This window comes from Camelus ferus, chromosome 19 (genome assembly GCF_009834535.1).
Source record: "Camelus ferus isolate YT-003-E chromosome 19, BCGSAC_Cfer_1.0, whole genome shotgun sequence".
NCBI classification, from domain to species: Eukaryota; Metazoa; Chordata; class Mammalia; order Artiodactyla; family Camelidae; genus Camelus; species Camelus ferus.
In genome coordinates, this window is record NC_045714.1 from 37,702,299 (window position 1) to 37,721,061 (window position 18,763).

The 18,763-nt window shown below is 35.1% G+C and overlaps 2 protein-coding genes across 12 annotated transcripts in view; one reads left to right on the forward strand and one right to left on the reverse strand.

The window, feature by feature from the left end:
• The window catches only part of LOC116658005 (60S ribosomal protein L29-like), an 801,314-nt gene that overhangs the window by 471,559 nt on the left and 310,992 nt on the right, over positions 1-18,763 (forward strand). The window lies entirely within an intron of this gene.
• The window catches only part of NCOA6 (nuclear receptor coactivator 6), an 86,632-nt gene that overhangs the window by 32,352 nt on the left and 35,517 nt on the right, over positions 1-18,763 (reverse strand). For 10 of the 11 annotated variants that reach the window (XM_032462155.1, XM_032462152.1, XM_032462151.1 and 7 more), the window contains 4 exons: positions 16,712-16,993; positions 14,390-14,545; positions 7,229-7,351; positions 617-745 (listed from right to left, as the gene is read on the reverse strand). In XM_032462155.1, coding sequence (XP_032318046.1) covers positions 617-745; positions 7,229-7,351; positions 14,390-14,545; positions 16,712-16,946 — 643 coding nt within the window. In that variant the 5' untranslated portion in view covers positions 16,947-16,993. Of the gene's footprint in view, positions 1-616; positions 746-3,287; positions 3,379-7,228; positions 7,352-14,389; positions 14,546-16,711; positions 16,994-18,763 lie in introns of those variants that run through there. The other variant, XM_032462154.1, reaches the window with a different exon arrangement.

Genomic DNA, 18,763 nt, shown 5'->3' on the forward strand with positions numbered 1-18,763 from the left:
TCTAGATCCTAGAGCATGAGTCTTGGTAATTCTACAAACATAGAATAAAATCTGTTGGTATCATTCAATGAAATGTTTGTGAGCACTTTCTATATGTAAAACAACGACCAAGATGATAGAAAGATGAATCTTGTCTAAAAAGAGTCAACCATAAAAGTATTTTCCAAAGCATATTCTGGGGAATTATGTTCATTGTGTTATAAGAAAACATAATAAAACAAAATATGGTCAGTCAGGTTTGAGAAACACTGGAACTAATAACCTTAGACAAATTTCTTCACTGGAGGACTTTCAGTGCCTTCAATATGTTAATTTGGAATCCCCAGGAGGGAGGCTACATTAACCAAATTTACTTCACTACAGAATTCTCGGTCTTGGAGCAGCAGGAAAAGGCAGGCCAAGGAATACATTTTCAGGAATGTTGGGGTATAACTGATAATGAGAAATTCTGAGAAGGAAATGATGACTTTTAGCTTGAAGAAATTAAGGCAGATTTTGTAAAGAAGACTGCGTTTAAGATAGGCAGTTAGGAATTTGGCTCGGAGACAGCTGAATTTTGTAATGATCTGTACAGGGAGTTCAGCCTCTTCAATTCTCAAAGCTTGGAGGTCAATACCTGACTGAGAAGCAGGGCGAGGAGTCCTGGGCTGCAGTTCTGAATTGGGGCCTGGTGCCATCATGGAAGATGACATGTTTCCACCTTGGGATATCATAACAGTGGCAGGGCTGCTCATCCTTATTAATCCTAGAGAAAAAAAAAAATCCCTAGAACAGAGTACTAGAATTGGTACAATGTTTGTTTTTAATGAAATATTTCAAGAATGTAAGAGGGTATGGAAATATTTTACACCATCAACTACCTTATTTAAACCTAAATATTTTACCCTATCTCTGTCAGATATATACATAGATATGTATAGTAGGAAGCCTCCTACTCCACAAGCTCATTCCATTCTTTTCCACTTATCTTATAATTGGAATTAACATTTCCATGCATGTTTACCTTTTCTACATATGTAAGTAACCTGCATGGCATTTTTAAATACCTTTGATCTTTGTATAAGTCACACCATACTACATGTATTCTTCTTTACTTTCCCTTTTCACTTATTTTTAGAGATTTATCCATCTTGACTGCTCTAGTAGTGCCCCATTTTATGAAACTCATACATCCATTTTCCTGCTGATGAATACTAACTTTTAGAATTTTGCAATGTCATGTATTTGTCCCGTATGCCTGTGGACATGTGAGAGTGTCTTTAGATTATACACTTAAAATTGCTAGGTTTTAAAGTATAAGCACTTTCAATTTTACTAGATATTAGTAAACTGCACTCAAAAGTGGTTTTATCAATTTATACTCCTACTGGCAGTCTGAGAACTCCTCTTGCTCCCTATCTAATTTTTAACACTATTAGACTTTCTAGGATTTAGCATCCCTATTCACATCTATAAATCATCTATAATTATCCTCTCTTCCTGTCCTTTAATTTTAGTATCAAAATTAAAACAACTTCAAAATGAGTTGGAAAGTATCTTCCCCCTTTTTCTATACCTTGGAAGAATATGTGTATCTGTTCTTTAAATATTTAATAAAACTCATCTGTAAAATCATCTGGGCCTGTAGGTTATACTGACTCATAAGGAGACAGATTATTTCAATTTCCTAAGTAATGATATATTTTTCAAGTTTGTTATGTCTTACTAAGTCAGTTTTAAATTATATTTTCAAGAAAACTGTTAATTTGCCAATTCTTGAAAATTCATTAGCATAAAGTTATTCATGGAATACCCTTTCTTCCCATTCTTTTAAAAAACTGAATTATAATTCACATACTATAAAATACACTGTTTTAAAGTATACGCTTTTTTCATTCTTTACATTGATTTTGTCTCTTTTTTTTCCTTTATCTTACTAGAACCAACAATTTTAGCTGTCTTTTCAAAGAAACATCTTTTGGTTTTGCTTCTCTGTTCTATTGGTTTTTTTAAATTCATACTTTACTTATCTGTTTTTACCTTTATGATTTCCTTCCTCCTAAATTACTACTCTGCTGTTCTTTTTCTGAATTCTTAAGTCAGACACTTAGCTTGTTAATTTTCAGTTGATGTTCTGCTCTAATATAAGTGTCTACGGCCTAAATTTTCTTCCAAATGATGTACTGTCTACATTTCACAAGTTTAGATATGTACTGTTCTCATTATTTCCTTCTAATTATTTTCTAACATCCATCATGATTGTTTTTCAAAAAATCACTGGGAAAAAAAAATCATTGGGTATTTAGATCGTATTTTTAAATTTCTAAAAACAAGGGACATTTTAGTTAGGGTTTTGTGGGGTTTTTTGGCCAGCGACTTGACTTAATTACACTGTGGTCAGAGAACATAATCTGTATGATACCAATATGTGGTATTTATTGAAACTTGCTTTTGCAATAATACATGGTCAATTTATATAAATGTTCCACTTATGCTTGAAAAGATTAAGATTCTTTCATTTTTAGTGTATGGTTTCTATATATATCCATTATATCAAACTATTTTAATTATATTATTTCTTTATCCTTAATTAATTTTTTGCTCAATCTATCAATTACCAACAGAGGTATGTCAAAATCTCCCCTAGGATGTGCTATCTCCATGAATTCTGTCCATTTCTGCCTCACATATTTTGAGACTAGGTTATTAAGAAAGCAAAACTTTAGCTATCTTTCTGGTGAATTTTTCCTTTTATATTACACAGTGGTCCTATACAGTAATGCTTTTTATCTTAAAATCTGCTTTGTCTGATGAAAATATCATTATACCCCTTTTTCTTGGTTAATAGTCACCTGGATTATCTTTTTTCTATCCTTTTAACTATGAACTGAGACCTTATATTTTATGTGTTTCCTGTAAGAGCACATAGCTAAATCTGAGATTATTTTTCAACCTGATTAACCACTTTCTTTTTATCAATGTTCTAATGCATTTACCTTTATTGTTAATTGCTGGTATATTCTGGATTATCATTTTATGATACCACTGCTTTTTACTCTTCTTTTTCTATGCTGTTTTCCTACTTCTAAGAATTTTATTGCAGCGATTTTTTTCATCATGCCTTTCCTTTCTAACCCTACACTACTAGTTTAAAAGTTATACATTCTATTTCTATTATTTTAGTAATATCTTTAAAATGTCAAGACGTAACTAACTTAAAGTCTAAGGACAATACACAATCATCATTATTACTAAATAAGTCAATGCTTATTTAGATTTACCCCATGTTTACCAATTATTTAGCTCACCATTCCTTCTTAGCTCTTATTTCTTCCATCTTAGGTTCAATTTTCTTCCTCCTGAAGTACATCCTTGAGCAGTTCAATTAGCAAGGGTCTGTTAATAGTAAATTCTCTTAGTTTCTTTAAAAAAGGCCTTTATCTCAAACTCCTCTTGATAGTATAGCTTGGTTTAAAATTCTAGGCTGTCAATAATTCTCTCATCATTTTGAAAATATTATTCTAATGTTTAATGGCTTCCAATGTTGCCCTTGAGTAATTAGCTGAGTCTGACAGTCAATCTTTCCTCTGTAAATAACTGGTCTTTTGAGTTTTGGGTTTTTTTTTTTTAATATTCTCTTTGTTTTTCATGTTCTGTAGTTTTACAATTTTGTGCCTAGATGTGGATCTATTTTTATTTGGAGGGCTCAGAATTACTGGACTTCTGAATCTGAGAACTCATGTCTTTTATCAATTCTGGAAAATTTTCAGCTATTCTCTCTTTGACTATTATCCCTCCTCAATTTCTTTCTCTTTTTCTTCTGTAACTCTTCTTAGACATATAAACTTCTCCATTTTTCTTAACCTCTTTCATATTTCCATCTCTTTATTTTTGCCTGCTGCATTCTGTGTAGTTTCTTCAAACTCACCTTCCAATTCAGCTGTCTCTAATTTGCTAAATAAGTTATTCACTTTAATAATTTTTAAATTTCTGTAAGTTCTGTCCTCCCCACCTCTTTAAGTTTTGCTAGGGTCTTGTTCTCTTATGATCTTCGTAATTTTAAATATGTGGATATTCCTATTATCTAGAATTCTGGAGGGAGGTAGGAGGTAGTCTAATTCTAAATTTTATAAATTGGGAGTATAAACTCATTTATAGTAGGCTTTAACTATGAGAAGTCTGCAATGGCTTGGGGTGAGAGCTTCAATGATTATTGCCAGTCTAGAACCACTTGATAACTAAGCTTAGCTGTTCCTTGGTCATTTCAATAATATATTAAACATCCAACATGCATAAGGGCAGAGGAGACAAGTCCACAACTACCATTTCCCCCATCCCCTAACTAGAGTCCAGATCAAGAGAGACACATTTTTCATTTGTCTCCTTGTGCTAGAGGATAAAAATTTTCTAATCTACTGTTTAACCAAAACTCCTGGCTTCTTGAGGACTTCTGAAGTCTAACTTCCTTCTTTATGTGAGCCTGAGGCAAGGCTTCATATTTTATTTCTCTTGGCCATTAAAACTCAAATCCTTGGCCCCTGCAGAATCTCTTCATTTGTTTACTGCTATTTAAATTTTCTTCTCTGACTTCTTTCTTGCTCTGGGGTTTTCTCTTACTTTCTTACAAGCTTAGCTGTGCATTAAATGTTATATTTTATCCAGCATTTTTAGGTGTTTCGTTATTTGGGAGAGGGCAATTAGATAAATATTTACCTGTTGAAATTTGATTTGTTTCTGAGGAATCCCATCCCATTTTTCAAAGATGGTAATTAGAGTGTAAGGACGTTCTTAGAAGATAAGAAAAAACAGGTTTTTTTAGCTTACAATCAGCTTCCTATCCTCAGAAGTGTTTACGCACATGCTGGCTACATGCTCAGTAGTGATACTATAAAATACATTCCACCACTATGTGGGAATTTGGACTAGATCCATGGTTCACAACTGGGCACAATTCTGTCCCCCAGTGGGTATTTGGAAATGTATGGAGACAGTTTTGGATGAAACAACTAGGGGGAAGGGGTCATGGTACTACTGACATCTGAGAGGTAGAGGCCAGGGATGTTGCAACATCCTACAATGCATAGGACAGGTCCCCACAGGAAAGAATTACCAGCTCAAAACATCAGTAGTGATGAGGTTGAGAAACCATGACAAAATGACTGCTATGGTATCCTCATTAATCCTGGGGTTCTATTAGGCTATAAAAAAAAAAAAAAACAGCTATGAATTTGGTTTTAATTACAAAAGACCTCTGCTTATCAGACAACTTTCTGTTGCCAATGCTAAGAATAATTTATAGACTAAGACATTCTAGATACACAATTCCAAAGTTATTTATTATTTTAGAAGGTAGTTGAGGTTTCATTCCTCAGAAAAATTTGTTTAGTTTAAGCAAATATTAAATTTTGTTTGCATCCATTGTCCCAATGGGCAACAGAGAAAAACATTCCTAGGTATGCTTGGCAGTAAAAGATAGATACCTAGGGGTTAAAATGTTACTGTGGCTACAGATCATTACTAACTGATTATTCCTGAAACTTTATATTATATATATTATCACAATCCGTGTCCTTCATTAAATATCAGTCTAACCTAATCTCAACCTAAAGCTTCTAAATTTTCTTTGTTGATAATGAACTACATACATCACTATAATTTACATGTAGTAAATGCTTAGATGCTTAATAAATATGCCTGCTATTTGCTGGATACTAGGAGAGCTTGGAATTAGTGTGGATACTGGTTTAATGGAGTCCTAACGGTCAAAGGCTGGAAGAGAGCTATAACATTGTTTTCAGGACATAATTAAATGTGTTCACAGGTAACCAAGGCCAGTAAATATTAAGACATTTGGCCAAAAGTTGAGACTAGCACCCAGATATCCTGAGTCTCATCCTAGGTCTATGCATTCTTTCGCTAACTATATGCAACTTGGCTAAACTCTACTCACTCCTCTTCCGGCCCTGGTTCTTCAGTAGTGGCAACAGTGTCACCTATAATCTCTCATCAAGCTGCCTTAACACTAAATGCTCAGACTTCTGTGGAGAAACTGTATCTACTGACTCTCTATTATAGCTTCCAGGTTGGGTATTTACATTTATTATATAGTACTCCGAAACAGCCCAACAACACAGGTTGTGATATATAACAGGAACTCAATAAATGTTTTTGCTATATAGTTCAGGATTCATTCACTTTCAAGCATGAGCTCAAAAGATTATAGGCACAATTATCTCATTTTACAGGTGAAGAAACTATTGCTTGGAGAGGTACAGTGACCAGCTTGAGGACACCACTAAATGGCAGTGCCAGGATAAAAACCGAATTCCAGTTCTATACGGCCAAATCTTCAGCTACAGTTCAGAACAATGGCTTTACAAGCTGAGCTTCTCTATTCTACTGCATTTCTTCAAGAGCTCTTGTGAAAGGTGGGGAGGTGACTGGGTATAGTTTCAGATGCTTTTCTTAAGCCATAGCACCTGTGATTTTTCTGGCTTATTTGAATAAAAGGTCCTACAGCAGAAAAAGTTTTAAAGCCACTAGTGTGGTGAAAGGAGCACTGACCTGGGAGTCAGATCTGTGATACTAGCCCACTGCTACTTGACCCTGGTCAAATTGCTTCCTTTCTGTGAGCTCCACAGCTTCCTCAGCTTTAAATGAGAGAGCCAACTCAATTCTAATATTCTGGGTTATTGGGTTCAATCTCTAGAATATTGGGTTCAATCTCTAAAGACGAAATTTCAGGACTGCCAAAAAAGGTAGTAAATAACTTACAACTCTCTCGAATTCTAAATACATAAAAACACATATTCTTTCACATAATTCTATAGATTCCACATAAGCATACAAGAACTCTCAGCTCACAGATTCTCAGTCACAGAGAAAGCGGGAGTTTGAAAGCCACATTATGCTATAAACATCCTGAGGGTAGAAGGTATTTTATTCAGTTCTATTTCCAACATTTACCATAGGTCCTAACACACGAGAACTCAATAAATATTTGCTGCATGGCTCAGGGCTCATCTACCTTTAAGCATGAACCCAAAAGTCTGCAAAGACTATATGCTTCATGCTCCATGATTCTAGCCTCTTAAGAATCTACATTCATATCTTACTTGCCTGAACCAGTAAATAGAAGTGTGATAGGAACCCCCACCTACCTTGCAGGAAACAGATGATCACAACATTAGCAAATAAAGCCAAAAAAGGAAACAAGTAAAATGTCATGCAACTGAGTGGGAGATCTCACCTGGACCACCTGCCATGGAAAATCCTGCCTCCATCCTAACTGGATTTCCAGTTCCCATGGGTCCATTCATTCTCACATCTTGGCTTCGGTTCTGAGCCAAAGCCAGGTTGATAGCACCTTCCCCTGAAAATGGCAGGTTAAAAAAGGAAATCATCAGAGTGAATTTTATTTACAACAGGTACGTGAGACCTTTAGTTTTCTGTGTTTTTGAAGAATTATGGTAAGTTTACTACCACAAAAAGGTTGAGTTCAATACTATACAGGTCTTTCTTGAAACTCATCTGAGCAGGTTCACTTACGTGAAGCACAGCGGGAGCATAACTAATTCTCACAATACAGCAGCTGGGCTGTATTAATGATGTGCAGCATAGGCAGAGAGTTTGGAACTCTGAATATTTTTTTTTCAACCAGCTCACCATGTGTGTGTCTGTGTGTGAAGGAAGAAAATATTCTCAGAAAGCCTCAAAATCCTAGATTACTTTTTGAGAATTTATGATCAGAAATTAGAACTACAAGACAAAATATTTGCAATCGTTGCAACTGATAAGGGCTTAATTTCCAAATTTAAGCTCATACAGCACAGTATCAAAAAAAAAAAAACCCCAAAGAATCCAATAAAAAAAAATGGGAGAAGACCTAAATAGACATTTCTCCAAAGATGACATACAGTCAACAGGCACATGATAAGGCGCACATCACTAATTATTAGAGAAATGCAAATCAAAACTACAATGAGGTATCACCTCACACCAGTCAGAATGGACATCATCAAAAAGTCTACAAATAATAAATACTGGAGAGGGTGTGGAGAAAAGGGAACCCTCCCATACTGTTGGTGGGAATGTAAATTGGTGCAGCCACTGTGGAGAACAGTATGGACATTCCTTAGAAAACTAAAAATCAAGTTACCATATGATCCAGCACCCCCACTCCTGGGCATATATCTGGAGAGAACTCTAATTGGAAAAGATATACACACCCTAACGTTCACAGCAGCACTATTTACAATAGCCAAGACATGGAAGTAACTTAAGGGTCCATTGACAGATGAATAAATAAAGAAGACGTGGTATGTATACACAATGGAATATTACTCAGCCATAAAAAGAATGAAACCATTTCATTTGCAGCAACATGGATGGACCTAGAGATTATCATGCTAAGTGAAGAAAGTCAGACAAAGACAAATATCGTAAGATACCACGAATATGTGGACTCTAAAAAAAAATGATAAAAATGAACTTATTTATAAAACAGAACAGACTCACAGACACAGAAAACAAACTTATGGTCACCAAAGGGGAAAGGTGGGGGGAGGGATAAATTAGGAGTTTGGGATTAGCAAATACAAACTACTATATATAAAACAGATAAACTGCAAGGTCCTACTGTATAGCACAGGGAACCATATACAATATCTTATAATAAACTATAATAAAAAAGAATCTGCAAAAGAATATATACACACACACATATATGTAACTGAACCATTCTGCTGTATACCAGAAATTAACACACTGTAAATCAACTATATTTCAATTAAAAAAAATTCTCAGAGCACACACAGAACCAGGAATCATTTGTATTCCCTTTAGCCAGAATGAAGAGAATGCACTAAATATACAAAAATCAATGTATCTATATAAATTAGCAATGCACAACTAGCAACTGATATTAAAAATTGTACTATTTACAACAGCATCAAAAATATGAAATTGAATTAACAAATATATGTAAAATCTATACACTGACAACTACAAAACATTCCAGAGAGAAATTAAAAGCAACTTCAATGAATGGTGACATATGCCATATTCATAGATTGGTAGACTAAGTATTGTTGAGATGGCACTTTCTCCCAAATTACACAATAGATTCAATGTAATTCCAATGAAAAACTTCAGAAGGCTTTTTTTGGGAGGGGTCAAAAATTGACATGCTTATTCTATAATCTACTTGAAGATGCAAAGAAGCTAGACAGTCAAACGTATTCTGAAAAAGATCCTACTTGAAAGATTTATACTAACTGATTTTAAAACTTGCTATAAAGCTATAGCAATTAACCTGTTGTACTAGTGGCTTAAGGACAGACATATATATCAATGATACAGAACAGAGTCTAGAAATAGACTCACATATCTGTAGTCAATTAGTTGTAAATAAACATTCTAAGTAAGCTGTATGGAAATATTTATTAAAGTTAACAACAAACATGAACAAAGTTTAAACATTCAAAGAGAAAAGCAACATCAACAAAAAAATACAAATAGGTATAATGGAGAAAGAACAGAAGATGGCATGGGGAAACTGGTATCTGTAAGCAAAGTACCACTTTCTTTTCAACAAGTGCGATATGAACAGCCACGCAGCAGAGAAATTCATGCAATGAAGAATACATAGGCTGCTACTAATCTACTTCTGAGACATCTTATAAGACCAAAATTTGTATAGAACTTTTACTGCTTACAAAATTTTATCTCATTTGAACCTCACAATACCTGGTAGGTAATGTCACTAGAAGTGTTCCAATTGAGTAGATGCTGAAGTTTCAGACAATTTAAATCTCATTTGGCCTAACAATAAAAAGCTCTCGGAAACAAGTTTTGGGATGCTTCTTGTACTTATTTCCAAATTTTGACTCTTGTTACCCTGGAAGACAGCACCACCTTGTGGACAGATAAAAGAATAGCTAGCCTGTGGTTGAGTTAAAATGCTGCCTTCATCTGAGTTCTTCCTTAGTACAGATTCAGATGATAAAGAAGGAAGTCAATGAGGGTGCAGCAGTTTCCTCTGTCTTGCTACTATCTAGGTCAGCTTTCTGTATTAAGTATTTTAACCAGGCAGGTAGCTTGGTCATAGGCAACAAATATCCTACCAGTAAGGGACCAATTACAAGGGGCTACAAGATGTTATAAGTTGCCTACAGAAGCCAGGAATAAAGACAAAGAGAATAGAGAATACACTAAAGGGAAAGAACTATTAATAGACTAAACTTGCTATGACCTTTTAGTAGAAAGAATACTGTTCTTGAAATGGACATCAGATCATGTCACGTCTCAGCTTAGAACTGCTCCGTTGCTTCCCAGTTTCAGAAATAAAAGCCAAACTCCTTAACAAGGTATGCAAGGCCTCAAATTATCTATCTGGACCAGTACTGATCAACAGAAATATGAGTCACACAGGTATTTTAAATTTTCTAGAAGTTGCAGTAAAAAGGTAAAAAGAAATGAAATTAATCATAATATATTTGTATTTAACCCAATACATCCAATGTATATTTGTTCAATTTATAATAAATATAAAAAACTTTAATGAGATACTTTACATTGTTTTTGGGGGGTGCTAAGCCTTCAAAATCTAGTACGTATTTTACTCTTATAGCACATGTCAGTTTGGACTAGCCACATTTCCATTGCTCAACAGCCACATGTGACTTCTGGTTACCATACTAGACAGCCCAGGTGTGGTCTTACCTCTCTCTCTAACCTCAATTCACATTACTTTCTCCTTCAGTAATAAGGAGGCAGACTCAGTGGCCGAATTTTCTTTACTTTCTTAGGAACACAAACCTACTTCTCACCTCAAGGACTTTGCACATGTTGTTCTCTCTGCCTAGAACAGTTCTCCTGCATTCTTCACGTAAACCAACTTCTCAATTTTCATGTAATCTTAAATGTCACGTGCCCCAAAAACCTCCTCCAATCATCTTATCCAAGGTTAGGTCACTCTTGACAGAATATCTTGTTATTTCTTCAGAGGACATCTCTTATAGTTACTTATTCATTCACTTATTTTTTTTGTCTGCTTCCCCTTTATATCTGCTGTCCTGGGATAGTTATTCATAGTTAATTAATGGTTATTAATAGTACCCTCCCTTTACTCCCCAAAGTATCCTAATTTAGATGATAAATTATATGTTCACTTTAATTATATCCTTTAAACAAAGAACAGTACCTGGCTCATGGCAGGTATACATTAGCTATTTACTGAATATATGACGAACAGTCATCTTATCATAACCTTACAAAGAATTATAGGCACTTTTTTTATATGACAAATACATTTCTGGAAAACCTCACATTCTGCAAAATCTCACACTAAAATAATAGGTTTTATGGGGAAAACATTGTTGGGGCAAACTCAAAAACCATGAAGCTTTGTAACCAGAGTTCTAATAAAACCAAAAAATTAGTGGAGGCAACATACCCCAAAACACTAGAGTGGAAATGCCTGGTTAAAGGTGCAAGATAATGCAGATACGGTGGAGCTCAGTGGCAGCCACGGGAGGAAGTGAAACTTGTCACAAGCCAAGAGCCATGCAATGCTGAGGTTACACTTCTGGGGAAGGTACTTGAGTGTAACTTTTCATTCTTAATTTTCCTGAAATAAAGCTGAAAGGGCTCCCATTTAGGTAGCAACTAAGCTAAAGGCTTTTTTTTTTTTTTTTTTTTGCTTTTCTTGTGGATAATAATCCTTACATGCCTACTATTCTAACTCTCCTTGCCAAGGGAAAAAAAAATCACATATTAATACGCACAATTTCCACATTAAACTGCTATCATATCCCTATTTGCCAACTGCACATAGGCTAATTATTATCAAAGAACACATAAAGAGAACACTATTGGCTCCCAACCTTGCTGACTGGGGTCTAAATTATGGTCTATGGGCCAAATCTAGCCTGCTGTCTGTTTATTTAAATAAATGTCACTGGAACACAGCCACATTCACTTACATTTTGCCTGTGGCTGCTTTTGCACTAAAACAGTAGAGGTAAGTTGTCTTGATGGAGATCTTCTGGCCCACTGAGTCAAAAAAATGTATTCTTTCACCCTTTACACAGACTCCTGCTTTAAATCACCATGAATCTAAAGGGGAGGGCGGGGTCACAAAATGTCCTCAAAAAAGTCATCTCCCCAACTCCCTGGCTCAAAGGAGGGGTACAGGGAGTATTATTCAGTGGAGAATAGACCTTTAGGGGAAAAACCTGTCCCTCTATCCTGGCAGTAGACATCGTGACAGTGGCAACACCTCTTACAACTCAAAAGGCATCAGTCCATCACCAGTTTCATAAAAGCAACAGCTGCTGCCACTTTCACTCTTGCCTGAATTCCCAGGGAGGGTTGAGAGAGAAAAAGAAATCACCTGGGACATGTACGTTAAAGAATTCTTTTCTGTAATGTGATAATCATTGCCATATGTCAATTTCCTAATTCTTATAATGCACGTTAACTATTTTGTTACCTTGCTGGTACTTGTATTTTAATTTGTGGCTATAACAATAAAGGGGAGCCAGCATCTTACCCTCTTAAGAACTTGTAGGAAGTAGGCCTGATTAAGAGAAGAAATTTGTGTTTCCTTTCTCCAGGGGAAAACACTACCACTTAAGGTTCCAAAGCCCTTTTAACTCAGGTAAATAGGTAACAGAAACTATACAATGTTTAGAGTTTTTAAGAAACTGCTTATGTGTTTCTTATAAAGAACAGATACGATTAATAAACTATAAACAGCCTACATAGTGTTATAGCCAATAGTTGTTTGACTTCCACTCTTCCCAAAAGTTCATCCTATATCCAATAAATTGTCATGAATTAATTTTACATTTCTGCATACTTTTATTAGATAATTCAACATTTTTCAAAATAAACTGGTTATTATTTAAGGCATTCTTCTGTCATTTATCAAATGATGGAATTTACCCCATTTCTCAATTGATAAATCTCTCTAAGAAATCTCTCTAAATTGTAATCTGTTTGTTGGTATTGCCCTTTCTGGGGCACAGCAACCAACAATCCTAACTGCACAAAATGTGTCCCACTCCTATATGTAAAATGCTGACCTTTCTTTCGGTTACTGAGGTTTTGTGCAGCATTTAGTTCTAAGCAAGCAAAGAGTCAGAAGGGCTTGGCCCACCAGTGCAAAGGAAGGCTGAAATCACTGGTTGCCAAACTCTGGACCAACACAGGAGGGGAAAAGAGGGTTTTAGTTCACTAGGCACCCAAAGGTAGAACTTCCTTTGTGCTCCCCCATACTTGGTACTTACATCTTTCACAGGTCTGTCTCCTTTACCAAGGGCATGAGTTCCTTTTGAGTTCATATCAGCAAGGACTATTTATCATTGTATTCTGAGTGCTGAAGTAAAGTCGTGCTATTATATATGTACTTCCCTTGCTTTCACTCAATATATGTTTACTAAAGACCTTAACATGTACGTAGGCAAGCAGAGACACAACAATGAGCAAAACAAGATACAGTCCCTGCCCCTACTGGAGCTTGCAGTCTAAGGGGGAAACAAAACAATAATCAAATTATTGCTTTAATCAAAGTGTGAGAAAATGATCTGAGGGGAAAATCCAGACTTTCATGAGAGCACATAAAAAAGGACTCAGACTTAATCAAGGAGTTCAGAGAATACATCCTCAAGAAGATTTAAGCTGATACTTGAAGGCTGAGTAGGCCTAACTAAGGGAAAAGGGAATGGTAGGGAACAACATTCCATATAGAGAAGACATCAATGCAAAGGATGGGTGGCAGGAAAAAGAAATGCTTACTCAAGGAACCAAAAGAAAGCTGGAGAGGCTGGATGAGTTGTACAAGATAAGGCTGGATGAGAAAGGTAGAAGTCAGACCATGCAAAGCCTGAGGTCATGATAAGGAATTTGGTTATCATTCTGTGAATAACAGCAAGCTTTATCAGGGTTTTAAGCTGTCTGTGTGTAGCATATTTTCATTTTGAAAAGATCACTCTGGCAAAACACTTGAAAAATGAATACTGTTACAAAAGGACTGTTCAGGACCTCCTAATCTCTGTTGGATGAATAAAGAAATAAACACTAAGGCTTACTGGGTAGAAGGAAGCAACTGGAATTAGATTATTTAAAAGACAAATCAGTCCCTAGTCAGGTTGCCAGTAAAATCAAAGTCTGACAGACTGACAACCAAAATCAGAACCAAAATTCAAGGGAATGGAGTCTGAGGCTATAGATGCTGACATATCAGGACCCAAGTGGAGCCTCAATTTCTCTATTTTAAAGCACAGCAACGTGAAGCAGAGGTGACATGAGCTACTTTGGCATTCTGAAACGTAAGAGGAGAGGAACAAAGCAGCACATAAATCATGCCATATTCTACTGTTGCTGTGATCTGGGTCCAGACACACACCTTCAATCTGAACGGAGAGAATCCCCAGATCCCGAAGCTGCTGGTTGTTGCTCTGAGCCAGGATCCGTAGCCGCTCTGCTGCTTCCCGGGGGATGTTGAATGTTACACGCACGCTGTTCCAGGGCTCCACCTTCTGTACCTTTAGCTTGCTGGATTCTTGATTGTGAAAGAAAGAGAACATTAGTAATCTTTTAGCCACCAGAAGACATGGAATTAACAACAACAAAGTAAAAGAACAAAGCAGAACACCAGCTTGAAGTAGCTGAGAGAGCTTAGGCTTTGGTGTTAGACTTTAATCTAATCCCAGCTTTACCACTTAGCACCTGGATGACCATGAACAAGTTATTTAATTAACATTTCTGAAACTTAACTTTCTCTTCTCTAAAACCATGAAAAGACTACTTTATGAGATTGTGAATGCTAAGTAAGATAATATAGGCCAAAAACGTAGCACAGGACTTGATATACAATAAGCACAAATAAGTGGAAAGCAGTAAGACAGGAAGGAACATAAGAGAGAAGAAAGGAGAGATAAGTTTAATAAAATAATGTCTACTTCTGGACTCATTTCAATGTACGTGAATTGAGAAGCTGAGTACACGGAAGTTTCAAACTTCAAGTGAAATTCTATAAAAATTCAAATGGCAGATATGCCAATTATAGGATATTGGGGAATGTGCAGCTATAATTCACTAAACTTGTTAAAGAAAGAGCACTAAAAAGGAACATAGTAGATTCCCTTCTAAAACGTTAAGCAATTTTACTTCTTCAAATGAAATATTTGAAATTTTAACACTCATTTAAATATCCACTGAGCATCTCTGTGAAAGATACTTACAGAGACAAGGAGCAAACATTTCTTCCAATGTCCTATAAATGCTTTAGTTTAAGGAAGACTTAAGTTTTGATTCTTTGTATCTTTGGTTTTTAATCTTTCCCTACTTTAAACAAGAGTAGAATTCCTACTGAAGCACACCAAATTGAGGGGAAAAGCAACATAAATCTGAAAAGTCAATGCAAACTTCAGGATGAGTTTTTAAAAGTAATTGAGTGGGGAGCATATGGCTCAGTGGTAGAGCACATGCCTAACACGCAGGACGTACTGGGTTCAATCCCCAGCACCTCCATTAAAATAAATAAATAAATAAATAAACCTAATTACCTCCCTCCCAAAGCAATAAGCTGATTCAGCAATTTAAAAACAAGAAAAAAAAACATGGCTAAGAGAAATGAGCAATCAACAATTTCAGGCCCAGCTAGACCTTAAAATATATTATGACTATGATTATGATGACAATTGCAACTTTAACTCATAAAATTCTCTAGTACTATGATAAATAATCCATAACTATAAAGAGCCTTATACAACATAGTGAAAAAATTCAAAAAAGAAAGACTGCTTTCCTGACATCAATTCTCAAAGAAAAAGACCTCAAAACCTAAAAAAGCTAGTTAGCACGTGACCAAGTCAAGATTTATGATAAAAGGATAAAATCTTGGCTTTGTACTATGTCTGAAGGGATTAAATAACTGTGGTAAACAGCTAAGATGGAGAAATCTAAACCAAAGCTGAAAAACACAAATTTCCAAAAGACCACAACAGGTTATCTAAATGTGTGAAGAGGCCAGGTGGGAACTGTGGTGAGGGGAGGGCCTTCCTTCAGTGGCAGCTGCTACTCAGCACCACCTGGGATAGAAGGCGAGCTCAATGTTATCAATTCTTTCCTTTTTAAAGATAAATCCAATTTGGATTTTAATGTAAAATATCTCATTTTTTAAAAAGCACTGGCAATGAAATTCAAACATTCAAAAAAAACCCAAGAAACTAAGGTGGGTCATAACACATGGCTGTAGACTGGATCCAGGAGGCTATCAGTTAACCTCTGATATAAAATTTAAGAGTACAAATTTCAAGTACATTTTCAGTAGAACCATAGAGTAAAAGACTTTTTATAAGCTTTAAGGGGCCTTAAAGACCCAGTCTAACTTCTTCATTTTATAGGTAAGGAAACGAAAGACCAGAGAGTTAGAAACAATAAATAAATTTATTTATTCTTAAGAATTACTCCTATCCATTAGAACAGACTGCTTAAGGATTACTATGCTAAGCAGTGCTTTATGATGTTCAGTCCCTCCGTGTACTTAAAAACAAAAATACAACACAATTTCTATTGAAAAAGGAATTCTAAAATTCCAATTTTGGAATTAAAATCAGTCTTTCAATTTGGTATGGCACAGCTGTACTTTGTAAAACTCAAGATAACCACAGAAGGGCAATTCAAAAAGAGTAACAAGAAGGAATAATAATTAAAAGCAAACTACCCATGTGTAACAAATTGGGCACGTTTTCCAGTATGGTGTCCAATTTCCACTTGAAGTCTTTATCATCTATATTTCCCTTGAAGGCCACAAAGATTGTGGAATCCTCCAAAATACTATCACTTTTTGAGTCATCATCTTCTAGCCCAGAGTCAAAATCCATCTCTGAGTCTTCCACTGTTGATGAACACAAGGAAGTATAGATATCTTCTAAGTTTGGAAGGTCATCCAAAACCATGGTGAATATTATTCCAGAAGCATATGCCAAATGGACAATAAAAAAACCTTTGAAAAGAGAAGATACAAAAAGCATTACAAAGGGGGAGTGCATAGCTCAGGGGTAGAGTACCTGCCTAGCATATGCGAGGTCCTAGGTTCAATCCCCAGTACCTCTATTAAAATAAATAAATAAATACATACATACATAAATAAATATTTTTAAAAACCACAATAAATAAAAAAAAACAGGCTTATGTGCTCCAAAAAGCATTACAATGTATAATTACACAATCAATAATGTATAATCCAGAGTTTGTGAAAACTATAATTTATTTGCCAAGTAATACAGAAGTAGCATAAAAGTTAAGTAATTAAAAAGAGGATAAAGTATTTAATAAAGATTACTAGAAATAAAAACATACCAGTTTTAAATAAAATTACTTTTTAGTTTGTCAGCCTAAAATATGGGCAGGAGGGAACAAGATACCTCAAGAAAACAGAATACTAGCTCAAGAGACTCATTTGCTCACTTATGGTCATCTGCCACAATGGCTTGTGCTATTTCTTTGGGTTTGCTAAGATTAACCACCAGTTATCTCGCTCACCCACATAATTTACAGATTACCTATTGACTTCACTTCTTCCTGGGGCTTTTGATCTTTTATAAAGAATCAAAAAACAGTATGACATTCAGGAGAAATTTAAAAACCAAGTGTATTATTTATTCTACCTTTCCTTGGAAAGGTAGAATAAAATTTATTTCCAAATGTAATTATTTCAGGGTAGCCAAATAGCTCTAGTTGATGAAGGAATGCTCTTTTTTTTATAGAATACCAACTTGAACATAAAAGAATATCATTAGAAAAAAATCACAATTTTGCAATCTCTAATAAGGGAATTCAGGCAGAGATCGTTAATAAGGATAAAGCATTATGAGAAAAACTGACAGAGTTCTGGATATTCATATGATGTCAAAGTATCATCCCAGATAACGCTGGTTGGCAAAGGAAAAACTCTAACTTCACAATGGAAGGACCTGATTGGCTGAACGCAAGAATCAACCTGTGTCATTAACAGAGAAATAACCAGAAATTATGTACAATATTAAGTGCACAGCACTGCCTATGAAATATTCTTGCCAAAAATGTTTAACCTGAATCTAACAGCTTTTTAACAGGAGACAGAGGACCAACTTAATCAACACCATGAAGAAATAATTAGACAAATCTAGAGTATGGGATTTCTACAGCACAACTGGCTTGACCTCTTCAATAAGTCAGTGGTCATGGGGGAAGAAAAGGTGGGTAAAACTGTTCTACATGAGGAGATTTAATAGACTTAAAAATCAAATACAGTGTATAGTCCTCTACTGGATCTTGGTTTGAAAAAACAGCTGTAAAGCACATTTTTAGGATAATAAGGGAATTATTACTAATTTTGTTACATGTGATAATAACGGTGTTATGGTTTTACAGGACAATGTTTTTGTTTCTTAAGAGATGTATATTGAAGCATTTAAAGGTAAAATGTCATGTCTGTAATTTACTTTAAAATAATTGAGGAAAAATAAACAGATTAACCAAATATAACAAAATATTAATAATGGTTAAATATAGGTGGTGGGTATATTGGTGTTCATTATATTTTTATTTGTACTATATTTATATATATTTGAAATTAATCATAATAAAGTGTTAAAATATTTTTTGAAAAAGGAAAAAGCAAGCATACCAGAAACATGGTACTGATCTAAGGTAAAACTCCACCTCAGAAAGGCTTAGAAGCTTACTTATGAACATCTTCCAAATCATAGCAGGATTAAAAATAAATATGTTT